Source organism: Empidonax traillii, unplaced genomic scaffold, assembly GCF_003031625.1.
Source record: "Empidonax traillii isolate 1590-97213 ecotype Southwest subspecies unplaced genomic scaffold, ASM303162v1 scaffold11:size2795301, whole genome shotgun sequence".
Classification (NCBI taxonomy): Eukaryota; Metazoa; Chordata; class Aves; order Passeriformes; family Tyrannidae; genus Empidonax; species Empidonax traillii.
Genome location: NW_020955204.1, coordinates 1,994,375 through 2,013,509, shown reverse-complemented (window position 1 = coordinate 2,013,509; position 19,135 = coordinate 1,994,375). Strand labels below are relative to the sequence as shown.

At 38.8% G+C, this 19,135-nt stretch overlaps 1 protein-coding gene across 1 annotated transcript; it reads right to left on the bottom strand.

Annotated features, from left to right (window-relative positions):
* Positions 1-1,126: 1,126 nt before the first annotated feature.
* Positions 1,127-15,940, bottom strand: LOC114059284 (embryonic protein UVS.2-like). Its single transcript, XM_027887545.1, has 11 exons — positions 15,835-15,940; positions 15,650-15,674; positions 14,632-14,769; positions 13,195-13,312; positions 12,613-12,791; positions 7,962-8,043; positions 6,939-7,066; positions 5,096-5,211; positions 4,435-4,660; positions 3,200-3,318; positions 1,127-2,627 (listed from the first exon to the last, which is right to left on the bottom strand). The coding sequence occupies exons 1-11, from the start codon at positions 15,901-15,903 to the stop codon at positions 2,397-2,399; spliced, it is 1,431 nt and encodes a 476-aa protein (XP_027743346.1). The 5' UTR covers positions 15,904-15,940; the 3' UTR covers positions 1,127-2,396.
* Between the last annotated feature and the right edge of the window lie 3,195 nt (positions 15,941-19,135).

Below are 19,135 nucleotides of genomic sequence, written 5' to 3'. Positions count from 1 at the left end.
TACTCTTGATTCTTACATCTCAGATTATGAATCTTAAGAGCAAGCTTATATATAATATTTATATATGTGGGCAATGGCTGTTGTGGAAGGATTATTGTCTGTTAGATGCAAGTCCCCTTACACTGTGCATTTGGGTTACACCTAAGCTCTAAGTGAGTCTTATGGCTTCTCCGTTTTTGATTCACAACCAGCTGTGGGTCAAGGTGAGTGGCCATGATTTTAAGAAGGAAGGATGCCATTCATGAGGATGTTTTCTACCTTGCATTTTCCTGTTTGGTGGGCCACAGATTTATAGATGAGTAATGGATAACTAAAGTAGAGACTACTGTCAGGAAACCAGAGATTTTAGAAATAATGAGAGGTTTTGATGTCTGAGGAGGGTCAGGAGGTGGTTTGGAGCACGTGTAGAAGCTCCAGCTAATGTGCATGTCCTTTAAGGAAAGCCATTAGCAAGCAACCCTTAACAGAAATCATTAAAAGCAGAACCTTAGATTTCAGACTGAAAAGTCTTTTTTTCTATGAAATAGAGAACTTATTCATCATGTTATATTTCAGCCTGTGTGTACATTCAGGAATGTGTTTCTACATCGTTACTGTTGAAGAGCTTGCTTACAAATAAAGCACCCTGAACAACTCGCGTTGCCACATTTACTTAAAGCCATATTTCTAGGAACAAATTGCAAGACCAGTATTCCTATATGTGGTATATTGCTGTTTGAACATGTTATTCATGCTCTTTTACTAAATATGACTGAACATCTAAAACATTGGACCTATGTAGGGTCCCACATCAGGCCATGGGAAGGGAATCTAAAGTAATATTCAAGTTACAAAGCGGTTCAGCACTATCTATTTAAAACAGGGATCCATTCAACTTTGTCATACAATTAGACTTGTCATGGGATTTTTACTTTTGCACCTCCATGAAAGTCCTCAGACTTGGGAAGAAGAATTAGCATTTTTACATTCTGAAGTTGAGGTTAAAAATAGAAGTAGAGTTTAATTTTCTGTCATGCTGCTGAAATTATTACATTCTCCAAAAAGGTGCCAATCTAAATAGTGAGCCAAATTAATTGAAGGGATACTTTTTATAACCAGAAGACAGGAACTTGTAAGAACTACAAATATTTGTTGCCTGCTGTGCATGCACTTTCCTACCATGATGCAAGCGAGCTCTAGACCCTCATGTCCATAATTTATCAATTATCAGTCCTCTATGGGTGAAAATTAACTGGTGCTTAAAAAGCAAGACATTACAGATCCTTAGAAAAACCCCAAAACTACACACACACAAAAATGTCATCATAATTCAAAATTTTCTTGGCTGCCTTCCTAGCACCAGGAAAGCAAATTGGCATTTTCCACATGCTCTTCTTCACAAAGGCATAATTTCAGCAAAACCTTTTATTATTTATTACATTTTGGCATCTCTCAGTTTGGCATTAGCATTTAATTCTGAATACATCAAATCAAGGCAAAGTGCTAGCTGTTTATGGTGGTGATTTCTTTCTCCTCTTCAGCCATCTCCTCAGAGGAGGAAGATTTTTCTCTACAGACAAGGTACTTCACACCTAAAATGTTCTCCAAAGAGAACATTCAATGAATGCACTTTGCATTAAGTTTTCAGGCCTCGTTTTCAAAAAGTATTTTGGTTATACCCCATGGACAATTTCAATATCCAACTCTGGCCACAGCAAAGTGGCAACAAGGTGCTTCACTCCATTTCCTCTCCCTCACTGCTTGTTCCTGCCACTCCTAACTGTTTCCTTAGTTAAATTTGTTCCCTGACCTGGTTCATCTCACAGAGACTAGTGCAATTCTTCGAGATGAGATGCTGTACAAACATCCTAGTTTGCACCTTCAGTGTAAAGTGGTGATTTCCAGGCTAAGCTCAGGTGCCTATAGGAGCTGTGTAAGTGATCTTGGCTTCAAAGCATAAATAAGCATGTGTCTGAAGGTTTTTCTGTATGTATGCTGGAATGCACATTAGGGTTAGGTAATAACATTTAGCAGAATACAGACTAAAGTTGCTGCATAGCCCTATTCTGGATTTTTTTATGGGCACAGTTTCTACCATTAGAACTCCTTGAAAATCTGCTTACATAGTTTCAGCTCTGCTCTTGTATTTGGCCATGCAACACCAGCAATGGAATTAGTAAAACAAAAAGGCTACAATCTCAGACAGAAGCATCTCATGGGCAGGAACATTTCTGTCCATGATTCACCATGCATATTACACCACTGTAGATGTACGGCTAAGAGATCAAGCTTCAAGCTTGTTAAAGGTATCAGGAGCTGTATTTTTTTTCTGGAATTGGTGGCATCTTGACTTTTACCTTTGGCTAGCTGGACTCTTATTTTCATTCTGTGTTTTTCAACCCCCATCTGTATAGTACTTACCTATCAAATGTATAACTTATCACAAATCCAGGCAACTCCCAAACAATATCACTGTGAAATTCAACCAGCACAAAGTTCCCAGTGGAAGTAAAGTCTTCAACCTTCTCTGTCCCACAGTAAGGGCCAACTGCAGGTGATGTAAGCTGGCTTCCATCATGTATGAGCAAGTAGTCAAAGGTGCATCTGTCACTGTATTCCAGCTCAAAGGATAACATTTTGAGAGAAATCTGGAGAAAATACAAAGAAAGCACTTTGCTTCCAGGTTACAGCCTTTTCTCTTTTCCTTTATATGTAACAAGGACAAATAATCTAAAATCCTTGTGTGCGGGCACTGGTTTTTATTCTGTGGTTGCACCACATCCTGATCCCATATGGCAATGCAAATAAGTAGCAAATTATTTGCTTAATTCATCAGTATTTGCATTGGAAGGAAAAGCAAGGTACAAAATTGATCCTCTATGCTTTATGTTCTTTTCTCTAGAGAAATATAAAAACAACACCTGTGCATGCAATGTTTGAGTTTTCTAGTGGGAACTCTTACTTAGGGATTATTTTAAACAAAGCCTACTGGTACAAGCTAAATTCCTCAGAGTTGACACGCACTTCTAAAGATTTTCCCTTGCTGAGAACTTCAGATTCCAAGATCCAACATAAGTTCTTAAAATGAATTTTTGCTTTCAGATTTTTACTCTGAGAATGCCTACCGAAAAAGTGACATTACTGCTCTTACTCTCCAAGGGAAATAGATTTCATCAGAGAACAGTGATGAAACCTCCAACTGAATTCATATGTGTCTTACCTTGTATCCTACTGGAGAACTGATGATCCAGAAGCATGCTCTGTTTTTGGGGTATTTATTGGGGTAGTTTGGAGAAGTGATGACTCCATTTGAATCTCTGAAAGTGGCTCCACAATTCACTGAGGAGTGAAAAATAGAGAAAGACATTTTAACAAGAGCATTTTGTCAGTAGAAATGAGCTTGCATATACTCTATTGTATTATTTCTTCAAGCCAAGAAAAAAATGTACTACTGTGAAAATCTACTGCTTGAAATATTTTATTTCTTAGCTTAATATTTGTATCAGCAGCTGTACTGAAGGAACTTAAAAACATCTGATAAATAACCTTTGGAGGACATGGAACAGCTGCATCTAAAGCTGTATCTGTCTTTAAAATTGAGTGTTACCATATTAGCATAGCATTCTAATGGCACTACCTGCACTTCAGAAAAGAATTAGCTCAAGTATTCAAGATTGCATTATCAAGCTAGATCTAGTACTTTCTAAAAATTACTCCATCAAATAATGCAAAAAGAGTAAAAATGACACATTTCTAAGACTTCTTCAATTTATGCTGTAAAAAAGTTTGGATTCTCAGTTGAAATAAAGCAACAGCAAGTTCTGTGGGCTACTGCCTAACTGAAGGTGTGCTGCAGCACAACAGAATTTTGTCTGGCAGTCCATAGTGCATTTGTGTGTTTGCAAAACAGACACCCCTAAGTGACTACAGGGAGCACTGTGTTTCATGTACCTAACAAAAGCTTTTGATTTGGAAAGTGTAAGTTACCCAAGATCAGTACCTCTCCCGTTGCATAAAATCCTACAAAACCTTCCATAACATCTTGCCTGGTTATTGGCTTTACATCTCATTGGTTGACATCTCTTGTTGAATTCTGCAGTCTTTGTGCTCTTTGGCTGCACCTCTTCTATTAATTACAGCCATTAATTACAATCATTAATTGTTTTTATTTAAAGAAATTGTTCTGGAGATATGAAGAAGCCTAACAGAGGCTCTCAGAAGAATGTGAGTGGGATCTCAGGATTACTAACATGAGATCCATGCAACATCCCACTTTCTGTTTCCTGTGAGCTGTCAGACCCATCATTGCCTGGCCTCCTGCCTTAGCAGTTGCTGGGAAAATCCAATGTATGACAGAGAAGAGACCTACTCTGGAGTATATAGTAAAATTTTTAAATTCTTATATACAAGTACTATTAATGCTGTTCTCTAAACTTTGTAAAGGAATGTTCGTACCCCTGTTGTAGGAGGCTTTGAATCCTGTGGCTGTAATGCTCTCATCACTTGCAAACTCCACCACCATTGTTGATCCAGATGCCACTAAGGATGGCAGTGGACCCTTCCCACAGTACTTGTCCAGCAAGACAGGGGAATTCCTGCTGTTTCCATTGTAAATTTTTATATAGTCAGAAGAACAGTCTGAGGAAGGTTGGAGATCAAAAGCCTCAAACTGCAGGAAAACCTTGAGAAAGAGGAAAACAGATGTTGGGTTTAATGCTATACACAGGGAAAGCCTCAAACCATCTAACAGTTATCAAGTGAACCAGAACTTCATATTTATTTTACTATCCATGTATCACTGAAACTTTACTGTCTTTATTAAAAGAGCATAGAATTTCACCCAGCTATCCTATTACTGAGCCCCTGGAGATTGATGTTTCACTGTTGCTTGTCTTTGAAAAGCCATCCAATCTGAACTGGATAAAAATCAAGTTAAATAATGCATCTCATAGTCTTAAGTCTTATGAAAATTGTTGAGACTGTCTTTCATTCACTGCATAACAAAATAAATGTCTTGATCCATGAAATTGACTCCCGAGGGTACTCATGATAATGAAATAATGCAGCATAGCCCAGACACCGTGGTTCAAACCTTTTTTCTCCTAGTAAAAGTTACCTTACTTCGACGGATGCGGATCAACCACAGACAGTTGCTATTGTTCGGATATGGAGATGGGTAATTGACAGAGGAGAACGAGCCTTTGGATTTAGGCAACACAGAGCTACAGCAATCTGAAGGGAAGAACCAAACAGTGGTGAAGAGAGTGAAAACTGCACAAAAATCTTCCTGGAATGCCTCCAACCATTTGCATCAGTCAAGCTTGCAAAAGAGAAATGAAATATAATGCTTACAATTGTGTTGATGTTCCTAGTGTAAAAGTTATTGAAAAACTGCAAGTGAAATAAGGTAGTTAAAGTACTTATCTGATTCAGCTACTAATTTTTTTTAAAGACAGTAGAGCTTCACTCTTTTGACATTTTAGTTTACTGAAAAAGGCCTGGATCTTTTCTGAACTTCCTTAACTTCAATCACAGAACTAGTTTCAATGACATCAGTATATTAATTCCCATCAGCAAATGTGTGTATTTAAGTGTATGCAAAAATCAAGCTTGAAAACCAGATACTGTCAAATCAAACAGGGGGAGTCACTGGGGGAAAATACTAATACAGAGCACTGAAGTCAAGCTAGAGACCTAGTGACTGATATTCAAAGTCTGATCTCATTTGTCTTTCATCTTTCCACATCTTCATTTTTTGCACCATGTGTAACTCCCCAAATTACAAAATATGAATATATGACATCCAATCATATGAATTTATAACATTTTTCTCTTGCTTCCTGCTTTTCCAGAGACAACTGGATTTTTGTGTTTGTTTTTTGCTTTGCACCCAAGTTTTTCTCTCTTTTTTTTTTTTTTTAAATTTTAATTTAGTTCTTCCAAACATACAAATCTAGTTATGAAATTACATAATAATGGTATTGAAGTGTGATTCATTCCCAGTCCCACTGTCAAGAATAAGTATCATTAAATATTTGTTATCACTATCTTTGAGACCGTGACAGCCATTGTAAAGTTATCTTATCTGAAGTTAAGGATTTGGAGGAATCACTCTCTGCACTGATTTCTGTACCTAACTATCCAAATGAAGGAATGCTGTTTCCTTCTAACTTCTAATTATTTAACTAAATTCTAATACAATTCAGAGCAGAATTTAGTACACTAATATTTAGGCCTTATTAATGTTTCTTCCTGTTTTGGTGGAAACTAATTGAATAACATCCCAGAAAAGTCAAATACCATATAAATCAATTAGCCTGTGCACTGGGAGTTCAGGCAAAACCCATGCATTGCAGGAACATGATGTTATACCTTTGTGCATCTCAGCTGAAGAGTTCCTGCTTACAGAGGAATGCTAGTTATTTCTAGACCTTAAAATACCACAGGGGTGAGTTAAGAAATGGATGGAGCAAGGAATATACAAAAAGCCTGTGTTTTTCTCCTCAAAGAAGTTTCTGATCATGCCGAATGGCACACATACTTACAGCCCTTCAATCATTTTCTAATTGAGAGAAGTCACAAACCTGCTAGCATTACTGAGGCACATGACCCTAAGCTATAATCATGGCTGAGGAGAGGGTACATTCTTTTCAACCTTCCGAGCTCTCCTGAAATTAGAATTTGACAGAAGTAGCACCCATGATTTCTCTGATAGATTTTGCTTACGTCAAAGAGCAGGGATTAGGTGAGGATACCTCAGAATGACAGCGAGTTATTGAAAGTAAATTGTCCTTTCCAAGAAGGCAGCAGTTTGGCACAGGGATAGTTGTTTCCTCTTGTAGAGTGAGGGAGAAATGTATTGGAGGAACTGAGGGCTGAGTTCCTTTGGGGGATATCTGTCAGTGCCTACAGACATCAGCTGTATAAGGATTCACATGCCTTCTATCTACAGCACTTACTGCACTTGTAGAGCTTGTTGATTTTGGCTACGTCCAAGTTACTCAGTCCTTCTCTCTGCCCAATGGGTATTGAGGGGTCAGGAACTGGTACAATAGTTGGTTTCCCTGGAGTGCTGGAGAAATCATACCTGTAGGAATAAGGAAATCACATCTCTAGATTACTTCTCGTAGACAGTGAAGTTCTCTAACTGCATAATCACATTCATGTACCACATGAACAGAATGGAAAAGGACAAGAAGCTTCTCAGAGACCAGCTAGTCTTCCCTGAAGAGGATCAGCGTGGCAGCCATTCGGTGTGCAGCAGCTGAAAGCAAGGGAGCAGAAAAATCTGCACTGTCCTGAGTGAAGAGAGCTCACCAGTGTCCTGGCAAAACGAACGGAATCCCACATTGTTGGTTCCTGAGGCAGAGGAGCAGAAGTAGTTCTGTCTCAGTTACTAATTGCCTATCTGCTACCTGCAATTTTCTGCCTTCTGCTAGGCAAGTTTTATTTCAGCTTTGTTCAGAAGTTGTTACTTGCTTGTGGAAATAAAAAAGAAGGTACATGATATAAGCTTGTACATTATGGACTAAAATGCAGCCTTAGACAGTGCTCCCAGATGAGTATAGGGCAGCATACATAATCTTAATGATATAAAAAAATAAATCCATCTTTCTTGCCTCCATACTTAAATGTTGTTGTCTATGATCAGCTGTTACTAAATTAATGAAATAATTTAGACTTCAGAACTAGTTTTAGATCAGTGACTCAAAGCAGTTAGACTTTGGGCCATGTCAAGTGCCTCTACTAGCAAGAGGTAGAAGTACAGTGAAAGAAAATGTTGTCCTATGTTTTTCTTCTATCCATATCAATTCTTGTTTTCCAGGACTCCTACTGACAAAGGAAGTATGCTCGCTCTTAATTATGTCCATTCACTCAATTTTAAATGAACAGCAAAATAATTCCCTGCACAGAGCAATTGATTCTTCCTAGATTTGAAAGCTGTTTGCTTCTTTGAAAAGACATTTCAGAAAACAACTTACGCGCCATAGTGCATCACTGAAGAGTAGTCATAGGGAAGACCAAGGTTTCTGGAATTCATTTTTCCAAAGTTTCCTTGTTCCCCTGTAAGGTGGGAAAGCAACATTTCAGTCAGAACAATTATTGCTGTTCTAATAGTACACAGCCTGCTGTCGTAATCGTAAGAGCAACTTTGGATACTAATACTTGTTCTCAGGAGATCTTGGATATAGCAAAACCACCTAAGATTTCTGAAGCTCATGGGGAATCCATTTTTACAGTCTAGTAGGTTTCAGAATATAAAGTGAATCAAGTAAGTCAAAGTTTTGATATAATCAATGAATCCATTATACTCTTCAAACAAAAAGTATTCATCTGTCCATCTTCTTTAGGATGTTTCCAAATAAAATTCAGTGCATTATCTTGAATATTATAAACATCCAACCTATGTCTCCAAAGCTACATCCATACCTTTAGAGGGAAATCTGACTGCCCACCTAGGTAAAAACTTCAGAGCTATGCATGGGTCTTGCTGAGTCCTTCCACCACAGGGTTATAAGACCACAAAAGAAAGGGATACAGTTTACCTTTTACTTGCCCCAGAGGCCATGTTATCAGCCATGTTCTGGCCTTATCTCTGGTCAAACCCATCAGCAATGACTACAGTGAAGAGATATGACTCACATGAAGCAGAGAAACTCAGCTAAACAAATTCTGTCTGAATATAGCTGCTTTTCATCTGTTCAACCTTAAAAAGCCCATATGAGATAAGAAAGTGTTACACTGATACAGGACTGAGGACTAGAGACAGACGGGAATTCATGTCACCTAGTTTTATTTCTCTAAGTTAGGCACTGAAGCTGTTCCTCAAGGCTTCCAGGTTAGTCAGAGGAGAGGGAAAGAAAGAGAGACACAGTTGGAGGGAGTTTTATCTGAAGAAGACACCTCGTTCTCTCCATGGACTGTAGAGCATGAATATGAATTGCATTCTAGGTCTCTTGGCCATGGTAAGACAGGCAAGAAAGCACTGTCGGAGCAGGGAGCTGAATGAAGTCAGCCTGGCATTGAAGCTAAGGCCCTAACTTTTGGGCACTTGCTTTCTGGTTCTGTACTCCATTATTGTAACTAGAAATGTGGTTTGCAAACCACGGACCATCAGGACAAGAGTTCAGAATTGGACATCTTTCCAGTCTGGACAACTCAGCAGGCTTGCAACGAGAGGAAATGTCAGCCAGTAATGCCCTTCAGTGCTGATCCTGGGCTGAGAGCTAAGACATGCAAGAAGAAGATTCAAAATCCTGAGTAATAAAAAATTTGGGGATAAACACAACTTCGGAGCTTTTCACAGATCAAAAACTCAGTTAAAGCTTAAACTGTTTCTCAACAGCATTGGCCCTTCTGACTGTGTTTTAATCTCAGTTCCTCTTATCTGCTGTACTGACTTCAGAAAGAATTATCAGCAAGTGCACAGCTTCTTTTGAGGTGATGAACAGAGAACACAGTTCAAATGCATTTGAGCACGTGGCTACTGTTTGGCACAGAAGTGCTTTGCTGAATTGGTTTGCTAAATAAAGAAAAAGTAATGGCATCCTGACTGGACTGAGGTGCTGCCAGCAAACAACTATCTCCCTCATCACAAGCCAGAGAGATCTGGCTGTTTAACCTGCACATGTGTGGGGACTTAACCTCTCTTTCCCATCCAAAAAAAAAAAAAAAAAAAGAAATTTAAAAAAAATCTGCCTCTGCCAGAATCTAAGTGTAATGACTCTTCTGAATATATTTTTTTTCAAAAAAAGTTTGAGAAAAACAAGCTGAGTTTCAAGTAGCTAAGTGGACAGCAACCGATCAGGCTGCATTTTGTCAAAACAAAGAAGTAGGATGGCTTCCAAGGTAAATTACTGGATAAAAACAAAATCCAGAAAACATCCACAGCACGGAAGTCCTGGCAAAAGAACAGCTTGTGTGAGAGAGCTGGGAAGCTGCAAGAGGTCTTGAGGTCTAGTTCTGCACCACCAAGGTCAGGAGGAGCTCTGCTATGAGCACTGTTAACAGCAGCATGTTTTTACAGAAGATGTACACTAACAGTCCTCATGAACATAACTGTGTTTCTTTATTTCCTTTTCCCTTTATATCTTTGCATTTTTTCCCTACAGTGCTTGAGCTGCATACACTCTGCATTCTAATCCCTTGTCACACAAATCATCTCATTCTCCACCCATGGCGAACACTGTTAAAACACTGAAGATATACCCCATCTCCTTCTGCATAGTCTTGTCTTCTTTACCTCTTTCCCCTCATTTATCCTTTCATGATACTGTGCCCGAATCAGAGCTTGGTTACGTCTGGCTCAGCAGTTGAGCACAGAGGGTAACAGTGAATGGAGTGACATCAGATTGGTGACCTGTCACTAGTGGGGTTCCACAGGTCTCTATCTTAGCTCCTCTGCTCTTCAGCATCTTCATAAATGACTTAGACACAGGACTGGAAAGGACACTAAGCAAGTTTACAGATGATACAAAACTGTGAGGAGCTGTTGAGTCCCTCAAAGGCAGGGAGGCCCTGCAGACAGACCTCAACAAATTGGAGAGATGGGCAATCACCAACCATATGAAGTTCAACAAGGGGAAGTGCTGGATTCTGCATCAGGGACAGGGCAACCCTGGATGTTTGTACAGACTGGGGAATGAGATGCTGGAAAGCAGTGCTGTGGAAAGGGACCTGGGGGTCCCTTTGATGGCAAATTGAATCTGAGTCAGCAGTGCCCTGGCAGCCAGGAGGGCCAACCGTGTCCTGGGGGGAATCAGGCAAAGCATCACCAACTGGTCAAGGGAGAGGATTGTCCTGCTCTGTTTTGCACTGGTGCAGCCTCACCTTGAATACTGTGTGCAGTTTTGGGCACCACAATATAGGAAAGTCATTAAACCATTAGAGAGTGTCCAAGGGAGGGCAGTGAAAATGGTGAAGGACCTTGAGATGAAGCTGTATGAGGAGCAGCAGAGGTCACTTGGTCTATTCAGCCTGGAGGACACCAGTGACAGGACCTGAGGGAATGGCCTGAAGTTGTGTCAGGGAGGTTTAGGTTGGGTTTAGAAAAAGGATCTTCACCTAGAGAATGGCTGAGCACTGGAACAGGCTCCCCAGGGAAGTGGTCACAGCACCAAGCCTGACAGAGTTTAAGAAGCATTTGGATGATAGTCTCAGTTACATGGTGTGACTCTTTGGGGTGGTCATCAAGGCTTGATGATCCTTGTGGGTCCCTTCCAACTCAGCCTATTCTGTGATTCTCTATCCTTCAGAAATTATGACATCTGCACCTGTGGACTTCCCTCTGCAAAACTAATATAAGATTCTGTGTGTCTAATATATAACTTAATGTTTTCAATTCCTCTTTTCTAATATATCCTTTGCTGGAATTTCAAACATGGCACACCCTTGTACAATTTCAAACAACTCACAGGAAAATTATACCTTAACACTAGAGCTGAAACCTCATAAAGAACAGCACAAATGGAATTTACTTAGGACATCATGGGAATAGCTGAAAAAAGTTTGGAGAACAGTGTGTTAGGAATTTTCAATAAAAACAATCAAGTTCCATCTGGAGAAAAAGATAGATATATTTTCAGCTGTGCCTGACATTGAAGAGCTGAATATCTCATTTGTTGAAGAGGCATATGAGAATTTGGTATTCGATTGTCCAGCCTCATTTACTATTATTTTCTATAATGAACTAAATACACTATTTTATTTTTACAATTGTTTTGGGTTGTCCAGCTCTCTCACAGCTGTCAGATAAGTGATTCCCTCCACACTTTCTTCTGCTATTTTCCTTCAGTGTACCACTTTCTCACTTCCTCTTTGATCTCCTGCTGTTCTCTCTACCCTTTATTCCCTAGACCCTGGAGCTGTGAATATAATTATGCCCATGTTTCCAGCACACTGATCATGGGCACATGCCCAAACTATTCATCCTACATTCCTTTCCCTAAATAACATCCACTTATTTTTCCTCTGCAGATTTACCTATCCTGATTGCTCCCCATGGCTCCTTCTCTTCATGGGAGTGTATTATTCTGTCCACAAGGAGGAAATAGTTGCAGTCTTTCTTCTCACATCACACCAGGTCCCAGAATTTTGCACACGCTAGTGGTTGCATGTGCTTCCACTGTCTCAATATCGAGTCCCTTGTTCATATACATTTTAGGATATGTGCATTTCACTCACTGCCAGTACCAAGATGTCTACTTGCTGTCTTCCCCTATTTCCATGGTTTTCCCCGGGATAGAGTTGCTGCATGATTCCCCACCATAATCTCGAATGTCACATCTCACCCAGTAAAGAGTTGAGAGTCTTACAGTCTCACCTCCTGGCCAAGTCTTATCTATAACATTTTGCATTCCTGATGATCTTGGTATTTTGAAGTCTGGGCTCAAGATGGCAATCAAAATAAGAATGTAGAGCTACTTTTACGCTGTATCTTCCACACTACCATAGGTGTAGCCTCAGAAATTCCCCTAGTACAAACACTGAACAAGAAATTCCATCACATTGAATGTGCTGCTGCTGCAATTCAGCCAGTATAAATCATGATTCTTATTTGCATTGTTGTTCACAGGAGAAACATTCTCCTTTATCTGAAAGTATATATTTTCTCTTAAGATTTAGTGGACCTACCTGCCACTATGTGTTCCCACATAATCTTGACAAACCTGTCCCGATCACTCCGTGCCTGTTCATGGATGAAACCCAGTGCGTGGTTCATTTCATGCTGAATTGCTCCCTTATCCATGCAACCATTTTTCACCAGGCCTACTGCTTGACGTCCTCCAATTTTTCCAAAGTAAGACCAGCAGCTAAGAATAGGCAGTCAATAACCAAAATTATTATATTCAGCAAATACAAATATATAGATGTCCTGTTTATGTCACCAAGGTCCTTTAGATATGCAGTCACAGAAGGGGCCATGCAAATAGTCACTGGCATGAGATAAAATTTTTACAGCAATTAAGGAAAATGTTTCATTTTGAATTACACCCTGTTACTTTTAAGTCCACACGCACATTTATTCCTGCAGTTACTGATGTAACTACCAGTATATCTGAAGAAAAATGAAAAATTGCACCTGCTCTCTGAATCTTTACTCCTAAGATTAAAAAAAAAAAACAAAAAAAGGCAATTCCTTAAGACCAGAACAAAACAGAAAGGAATCTGAAAGATCTTTTGAGTGCTTCCACTCTCAGAAGACAGGGAGCTTACCTCTGCCCACGTTCAACATACACGTAGTCTGTTTCTGTAGTGCGATTTACAAACTGCACACAGGTCAGTGTGGAGATCTCTTGCAGAGCATCAGCAATCCAAGACCTCTCTGTTATTGCTAGAAAGAGAATGGGGTCAGGAGAAATCTTTCTTGGTTAATCAAAACCAAGGTGCATTGATGGGGTGATTCCATTAAAACTTCACAGCATTTTTTAGCTTTTTATTTTACAAGTATAGTAAAAAAAGGGCAAAAAGCCTTCACAGATCTTCAAGTTGATTGGACTTTTAAGAGGAGGTATAAGAATTACAGCTATCCCATATGCATATTCTATAGTAAACACCTGAGGAAAGCAAAAGATTTGCATTGTTTCTTCCATTAGACGGAACAGAAGAAAGGAGACAGTTTGAGATATAAATAATTGGATTAAAATATTCCAAATGAGGCAGTTGACTGTAGCTAAGCACCAAAACCTTATTTTGTTTATCAGAAAAAAAAAATGCCTGCCACAGCCCCTTTGGAATCACTTGAGACAGCCAAGGCTCTGAAGATCACAGTGTTTCTATTTAGCTACCAAATAAAGATCAGAGTGTTTATCTACTTTGGAACATTTTGGCCTAATTTGGCTTCCTTAGTTATGAGTCATCTATGACTGATTTGTATCTCAATTTCCTAAGTTCGGAGAGAGGGAAATACCTAACCACAAGAGTATATGCTGCAGTTCTGGAAGCACATGGGCAGAGAAGCAGACCAGATAATGCAGAGATTGGGCTTTCCTCAGTTCCTTTCCCTGAGGAACGGGAATCAGGCACAGGCTGTATTTCACTTCCATGCCATTTTCTCTCAGGTTAAGATCTTTTAAGAAGGGTCTGTATGGAAGCCCCAGTGCAGTCTTTTGCACAGGACAGAGCTATTGACCAACTAGAAGGAATTAACAAAGTAAAATATATCTCCAAGGATTTTCTTCCATTTTTATCTCCACAGGGTTTCTAGTGTGGGAATATTTCTATGAAAAAATTGAAAGAAAATTAGAGTTCAAAAAAGGGCTCCTAGTGGTAATTTGACAAAAATACATTCATGATGTGAATAAATTAGGCCTTTTCTTCTCTACTTACTCAATATCAAAGTGCATTGTAGCTAGCAGGAATGGGCTAATATTTGAAATTACAATTTCAAAGGGGTAGGAATGGGCTAATATTTGAAATTACAATTAATTACTTGCGACTACGGCGCAAGTAACCACAGTGTCTGTAACTGAAATGTTTGGAGTCTTAGCCAAAATACCACAGGGCTAACAGGACAGCAAAAGAGATGTGTCAGGAAACTCTGACTTGTGCAGAGATTGCTTTTGGTGCATGCCACCGAAAAATAAAACAACAGGGAGTATAGGGACTGAAAGATCAACGCTAACTTTACAGCATCCATTTGCATACACTCACAGAAATCAGAAGAGATGTTAACTGGAACCTTGACTAGTCCGTCTTGTGACTTGGGCCATAAACAACTCTCACAGTTAATTGCACTGCGTCGTCCTCTTCTCAAGAGGATGTCTCCCTCATACACAGCTATTTCACTACCTGGCAGATGAAGAAGATAAAGAACATACAAGGCACTGAGAAGGCAAATACAAGTAAAAAAGGAAGACAAGAGGTACATACTAACTAAGCTTTTGGAAATTTCTTTCACTGAAGTTCATCTCCTAATAATGTGAGAAAGGATTAGTATGCTAAGCTGGTTGGGTTTGCCTTGCTTCCTGGGTAGAAAAGTTTAATATTAATATAGATGTCATAGTGCAGCTGTAATCGAAGTCCTGACTAAATATATTTTAGCTTAAGAAGCTTCGGAAGCTTTGAGGGGACTGCTAAGTATTATTAGTCATTGTTCTCTTTATTAGAGATTGTGGAATTAAAGAAAAATCATAACTGACCTCTGTAAAAATGGGATGAATCATACAAAAGAAATTACTGTTTTTATCATGCATATTGAATGCATGAAAGCTATTCATTTCCAGATTAACTGTTAATTTGACATAAGATATTGTGACATCCACCTCAGTTCTGACTCCAAAATACTTGAAATACATTTCTCACAGACAAGAGCTATCAGTTATTAGGCCAAAAAAAGTACAATAGTCTTGGGTGCAGCAGACAGGGAACTGCTATATATCACATAGAGAAGAAAACAAAGTGAAAAATATTCTGATTTGCTGACGCTACATATAGAAAACAACATTTCACGTAGAAATTGCTCTGTAAGTCTTCTTAATTTCTTTATCCCAACAGCATAAATAATCACACTGAATTTGACTTTAAAACACACTTGAATTCTGTGAACTGCCTTCCACTGATGCTGAGAAACATTTTCAAAAAGAAAAATGTACCAAATAATGATGCTGAGGTATACAGATAACCCCCCCAAACCTGCAGTTATTTATATAATCATTACAATCAAACTCACCTAAGTCATTGTTTCTTGTAGCTATCTGAAAAAAAAAAAAGCATATATTTTAATACGTGCTCATCTCCACAGCAGAAAACTTCTACCATGTAGAATCACAGCAGTAGAAGTTTGCAAGTAATTTTAAGATAGAGCAACTCAGCAGCAGCAATGTAAATTCTCAATATCTCAGAGCAGCGACACACCTGGACAGGTTTACTTAGTGCAAAGCTATAGAGAAATGCTAAATGAGCTGGCAGAAGAAAGTACTTCATCTTCAAGTTTCCAAGATGATATTCTCTGCTCTGCAGCTCAGTTCTCAAAGTTGTGGTTAGTTTGTTTGCTTGGGGCAAGTTTTATGGGAAAGCTGCTGCTGTTGTTAACAAGTGTAACAAAATTAGATAACAAGAAGTATTTTTACAAAACAAACAAGCTGCAGGACCTCTCAAGAGAATTTCCAGGCTCTCATTTCTTATTTATCTTTAGAAAACAGAGGAAGTGGAGCAATAGGAAAGAAAATTCCATAACCTTGAAGTGACTCATCTTTAATTCTAAGACGAACCCTTGAGCTGCTGTAGGTCCCCTCACTGGCTGACGAAGGCAAGGATATCTGATAGCAGTCTGTTTGCAGCAAAACTCAGCCTCAAGGAACTCTTTGGTCCATACATAATACCTGTTCTAGTAATTCCCTAGCTTGCTGCCAGGAGCCATCCTGCTCTGCAGAGCCCATCTATAAGCTGGTCCCCTCTGTGCACAGCTCTCAGCCAGGCATTGCTAGCCAGGAGCACTAGAAATCTGCTGGAGTCAGAGATGAATCTGACTGTTGATTGAAACTGTTTTTCCAATACGGTATCTTGCAATATAATCACCACTGACAGCGACTGTATGTCTTTATGGAATCTATAAATAAATAAAACCACCAGCTCACAGAGTTTTGGCTTCCCACCTTCTGGGAAGCCCTCCTTCTTTTGATGTCCATGAATAGAAACAAGACTAGAAAGACAGGATGAATTCTAGAAAATCCTACACTGTAAGAGTAAGCCACAGAATGGGAATATTCATATTGAAGACACACGAACACCACCATAGGCAGGCTTAGCTTGCTTTCTCCTTCCAGCTTCAGCCCCTGCAAAAATACTGAGGTACTATAGAAAATCTTAAGGATTTGCTGTATCAGATCTTTAGGAAATTAGCAAGAAAACCTTTGGAATTGCCTGCAAAGACAAATTTTTGAGAAACCTATGCGGTTCACAGCAAATTGAGATGGCAGAGAATGCCTTTTCAGAGAGGTGTATGAGCTGGTCCTTTGTTATTATGGAGTACTTTACTAGGAAAATTTTAGCTGATATTATGTAAAGCTTTGCTACTAATATTTTCATTTTACCCTATTAATAGTTTGCTCGTAAAATTTCTAGAATATTCTACATTTATGTGACTTCCACAATTCATCTACAGTTATAATTTCCACGTAGATTATACTGCAAGATGAGGTGCAGACAAAAAAGCTTATTTTTCTTTGGCTGATCAGAGTATGAAGTTCAGAAGTCCTCAGATATGTTATATGGTTAACCAGAGCTCCTCCTGTGCAGTTCCAAGCAACCTCTGTGTCTATTCAAGATCAGGTTCAAAAGAGAGACAGAAGGAGTCACAGGAGCATATTCCTGATGCTATACATCACAAAATGACAGAGGAGAGAGAAGTTATTAAGCAGTAGAAGCAAGAGAAGATGACCTGTTCCACTGTGCAGAGCCTGGAGCTGGATCACTGGAGGTGTGCAGCAAGGAGGGATGGGAGGCCCCTCTGAAGTTCTGCCAGTTTTGCATATCCATTTCATGGGAAAAAACCCCCAAACTTGAATCAAGAGATTTATCCCATGGTTTAATTAATTTTCCTGACTACCAGAAACAACTGGGTATTTTTCAAGGCTAATTAATAGACCAAAGTCTCATATCACCTGATAACACATTATCAGAAGTTGTCTCGTAAATGCAAATTTCCTTTTTGATGCTGCTTGTCTACAGTTGCCTGCTTCAATATTTCAGCTGAATAATGTTCAGGTCTTGTTCTCATTATCTATCCAAATAATTTGATTACACAGCTGTGCCTTGCATTCCTTCCCCCATATGCCTTTTCTTCACTGTCTTTTGGCATTTCTCATTATTAGCCACACTGTCTCTGATCGGCCAGATATTTTATCACTGCCATTGGTTAGAAATTTTAATATGATGTTTATCATATTCTTAGTGATGCTTGCTTTAGTTAGAGAATGGGCATCTGCCACCATGTAATCCAAGTACCTCTTGGCAAAATGTTAAATGATGAAGTTAGACAAAACACCTGTAAGTGTTTAAATAAGGGTTTTTTCCTAGCCCTATATCAGTAATAGGTATCATCAGAAATGACAGGACTAGTATGTCCCATGGCTTTTCCATAAGGAGAAAGCACAGAGGGACTTCCCTGGCTAAAGCATTAGAGCTAAGGAACCTCAAGGGACCCAAAATTCAGGAGAGTAAATGGCTATGTGACTGTCTAAGTATCCAGTGGAATATCACTCTAAAACTTAGTTCCTCAGCTACTCACATAAAGGTCATGCAGGCAATTTCTAGTGAACAAACAGTCGGCATAACTCAACTGTGTTCACCTTAGGAAGCTTATAACTTTTCAGGAGGATTCACAATTATCTCTATATGCTTAAAGAGGCCAATTGTTCCTACTACATAAAAATTCCTAATTGTTAAAGTAACAATAACAGAAAGTTATTGTTACTTTTATAGAAACACTTACTATGTGACAATTCTTTTTAAGGCTCTGAGCAGCCCTGCAGTTAGACAGAAGTCATATTCTGCTGAAGAGCATTTTAAAATTACTTTGTAGCCATTAAATGAAGGTATTATACTACACTATAACAGGCTGAAAAGAGTTAAACAGTAAAAACATACACAAAACCTTCTTTGCACTTAAAATTATGTTATTTAAGAGTTATCTGTTTACAGATATTGTGTCTTTCAGGTTGCTAGGATTAGTGAAAGCATGCAATTCATGCCTCATTAACGACTGGGAGAAGAAAATGAGCTTTCCTGCTTTTCAGTTGTCAGTCAGGTAATCAGTTTAGAATAATTAAATCATTGACCTTGATGAAGTGCAAAAAATGTTTTGGCTTTTGCAGAAAAGGTCAAAATCACAAAAATAAGATTTTGTAAATCTGGTCCCTGGTCCTTATTTTGTCCCAGTTACCAGGTAGCAAAAGCAAACCTTTAATAGAAAAGGTTACTACTGAGCATAGTATACTCTTGATACATAAACACTTGAATGCGAATTTTAATATAATTAGTCAATTGAGGTGTACTTTTCAGCATCTTAGGCCATTGCATATATTGACATATTTCCACATTTTAGGTATGTTTTTATTTAAAAGAAAGATTCATTCTTTGAGAGAAAAAGTCTCCAGTGTAAATACTGAACTATGTTAAAATTAGTTTAAAACCAACACGTGTTTGGACTCTGTTC

Bases quoted from the DNA above. Each gene is read 5' to 3' on its own strand.
- LOC114059284 (XM_027887545.1), bottom strand. From the start codon at position 15,903: ATGAAGTACTTTCTTCTGCCAGCTCATTTAGCATTTCTCTATAGCTTT. The intron at 14,770-15,649 runs GTGAGTTTGATT...TTCATCTGCCAG, and splicing joins TACAAGAAACAATGACTTAG to GTAGTGAAATAGCTGTGTAT. The intron at 13,313-14,631 runs GTGAGTGTATGC...TTCTCTTTCTAG, and splicing joins TAACATCTCTTCTGATTTCT to CAATAACAGAGAGGTCTTGG.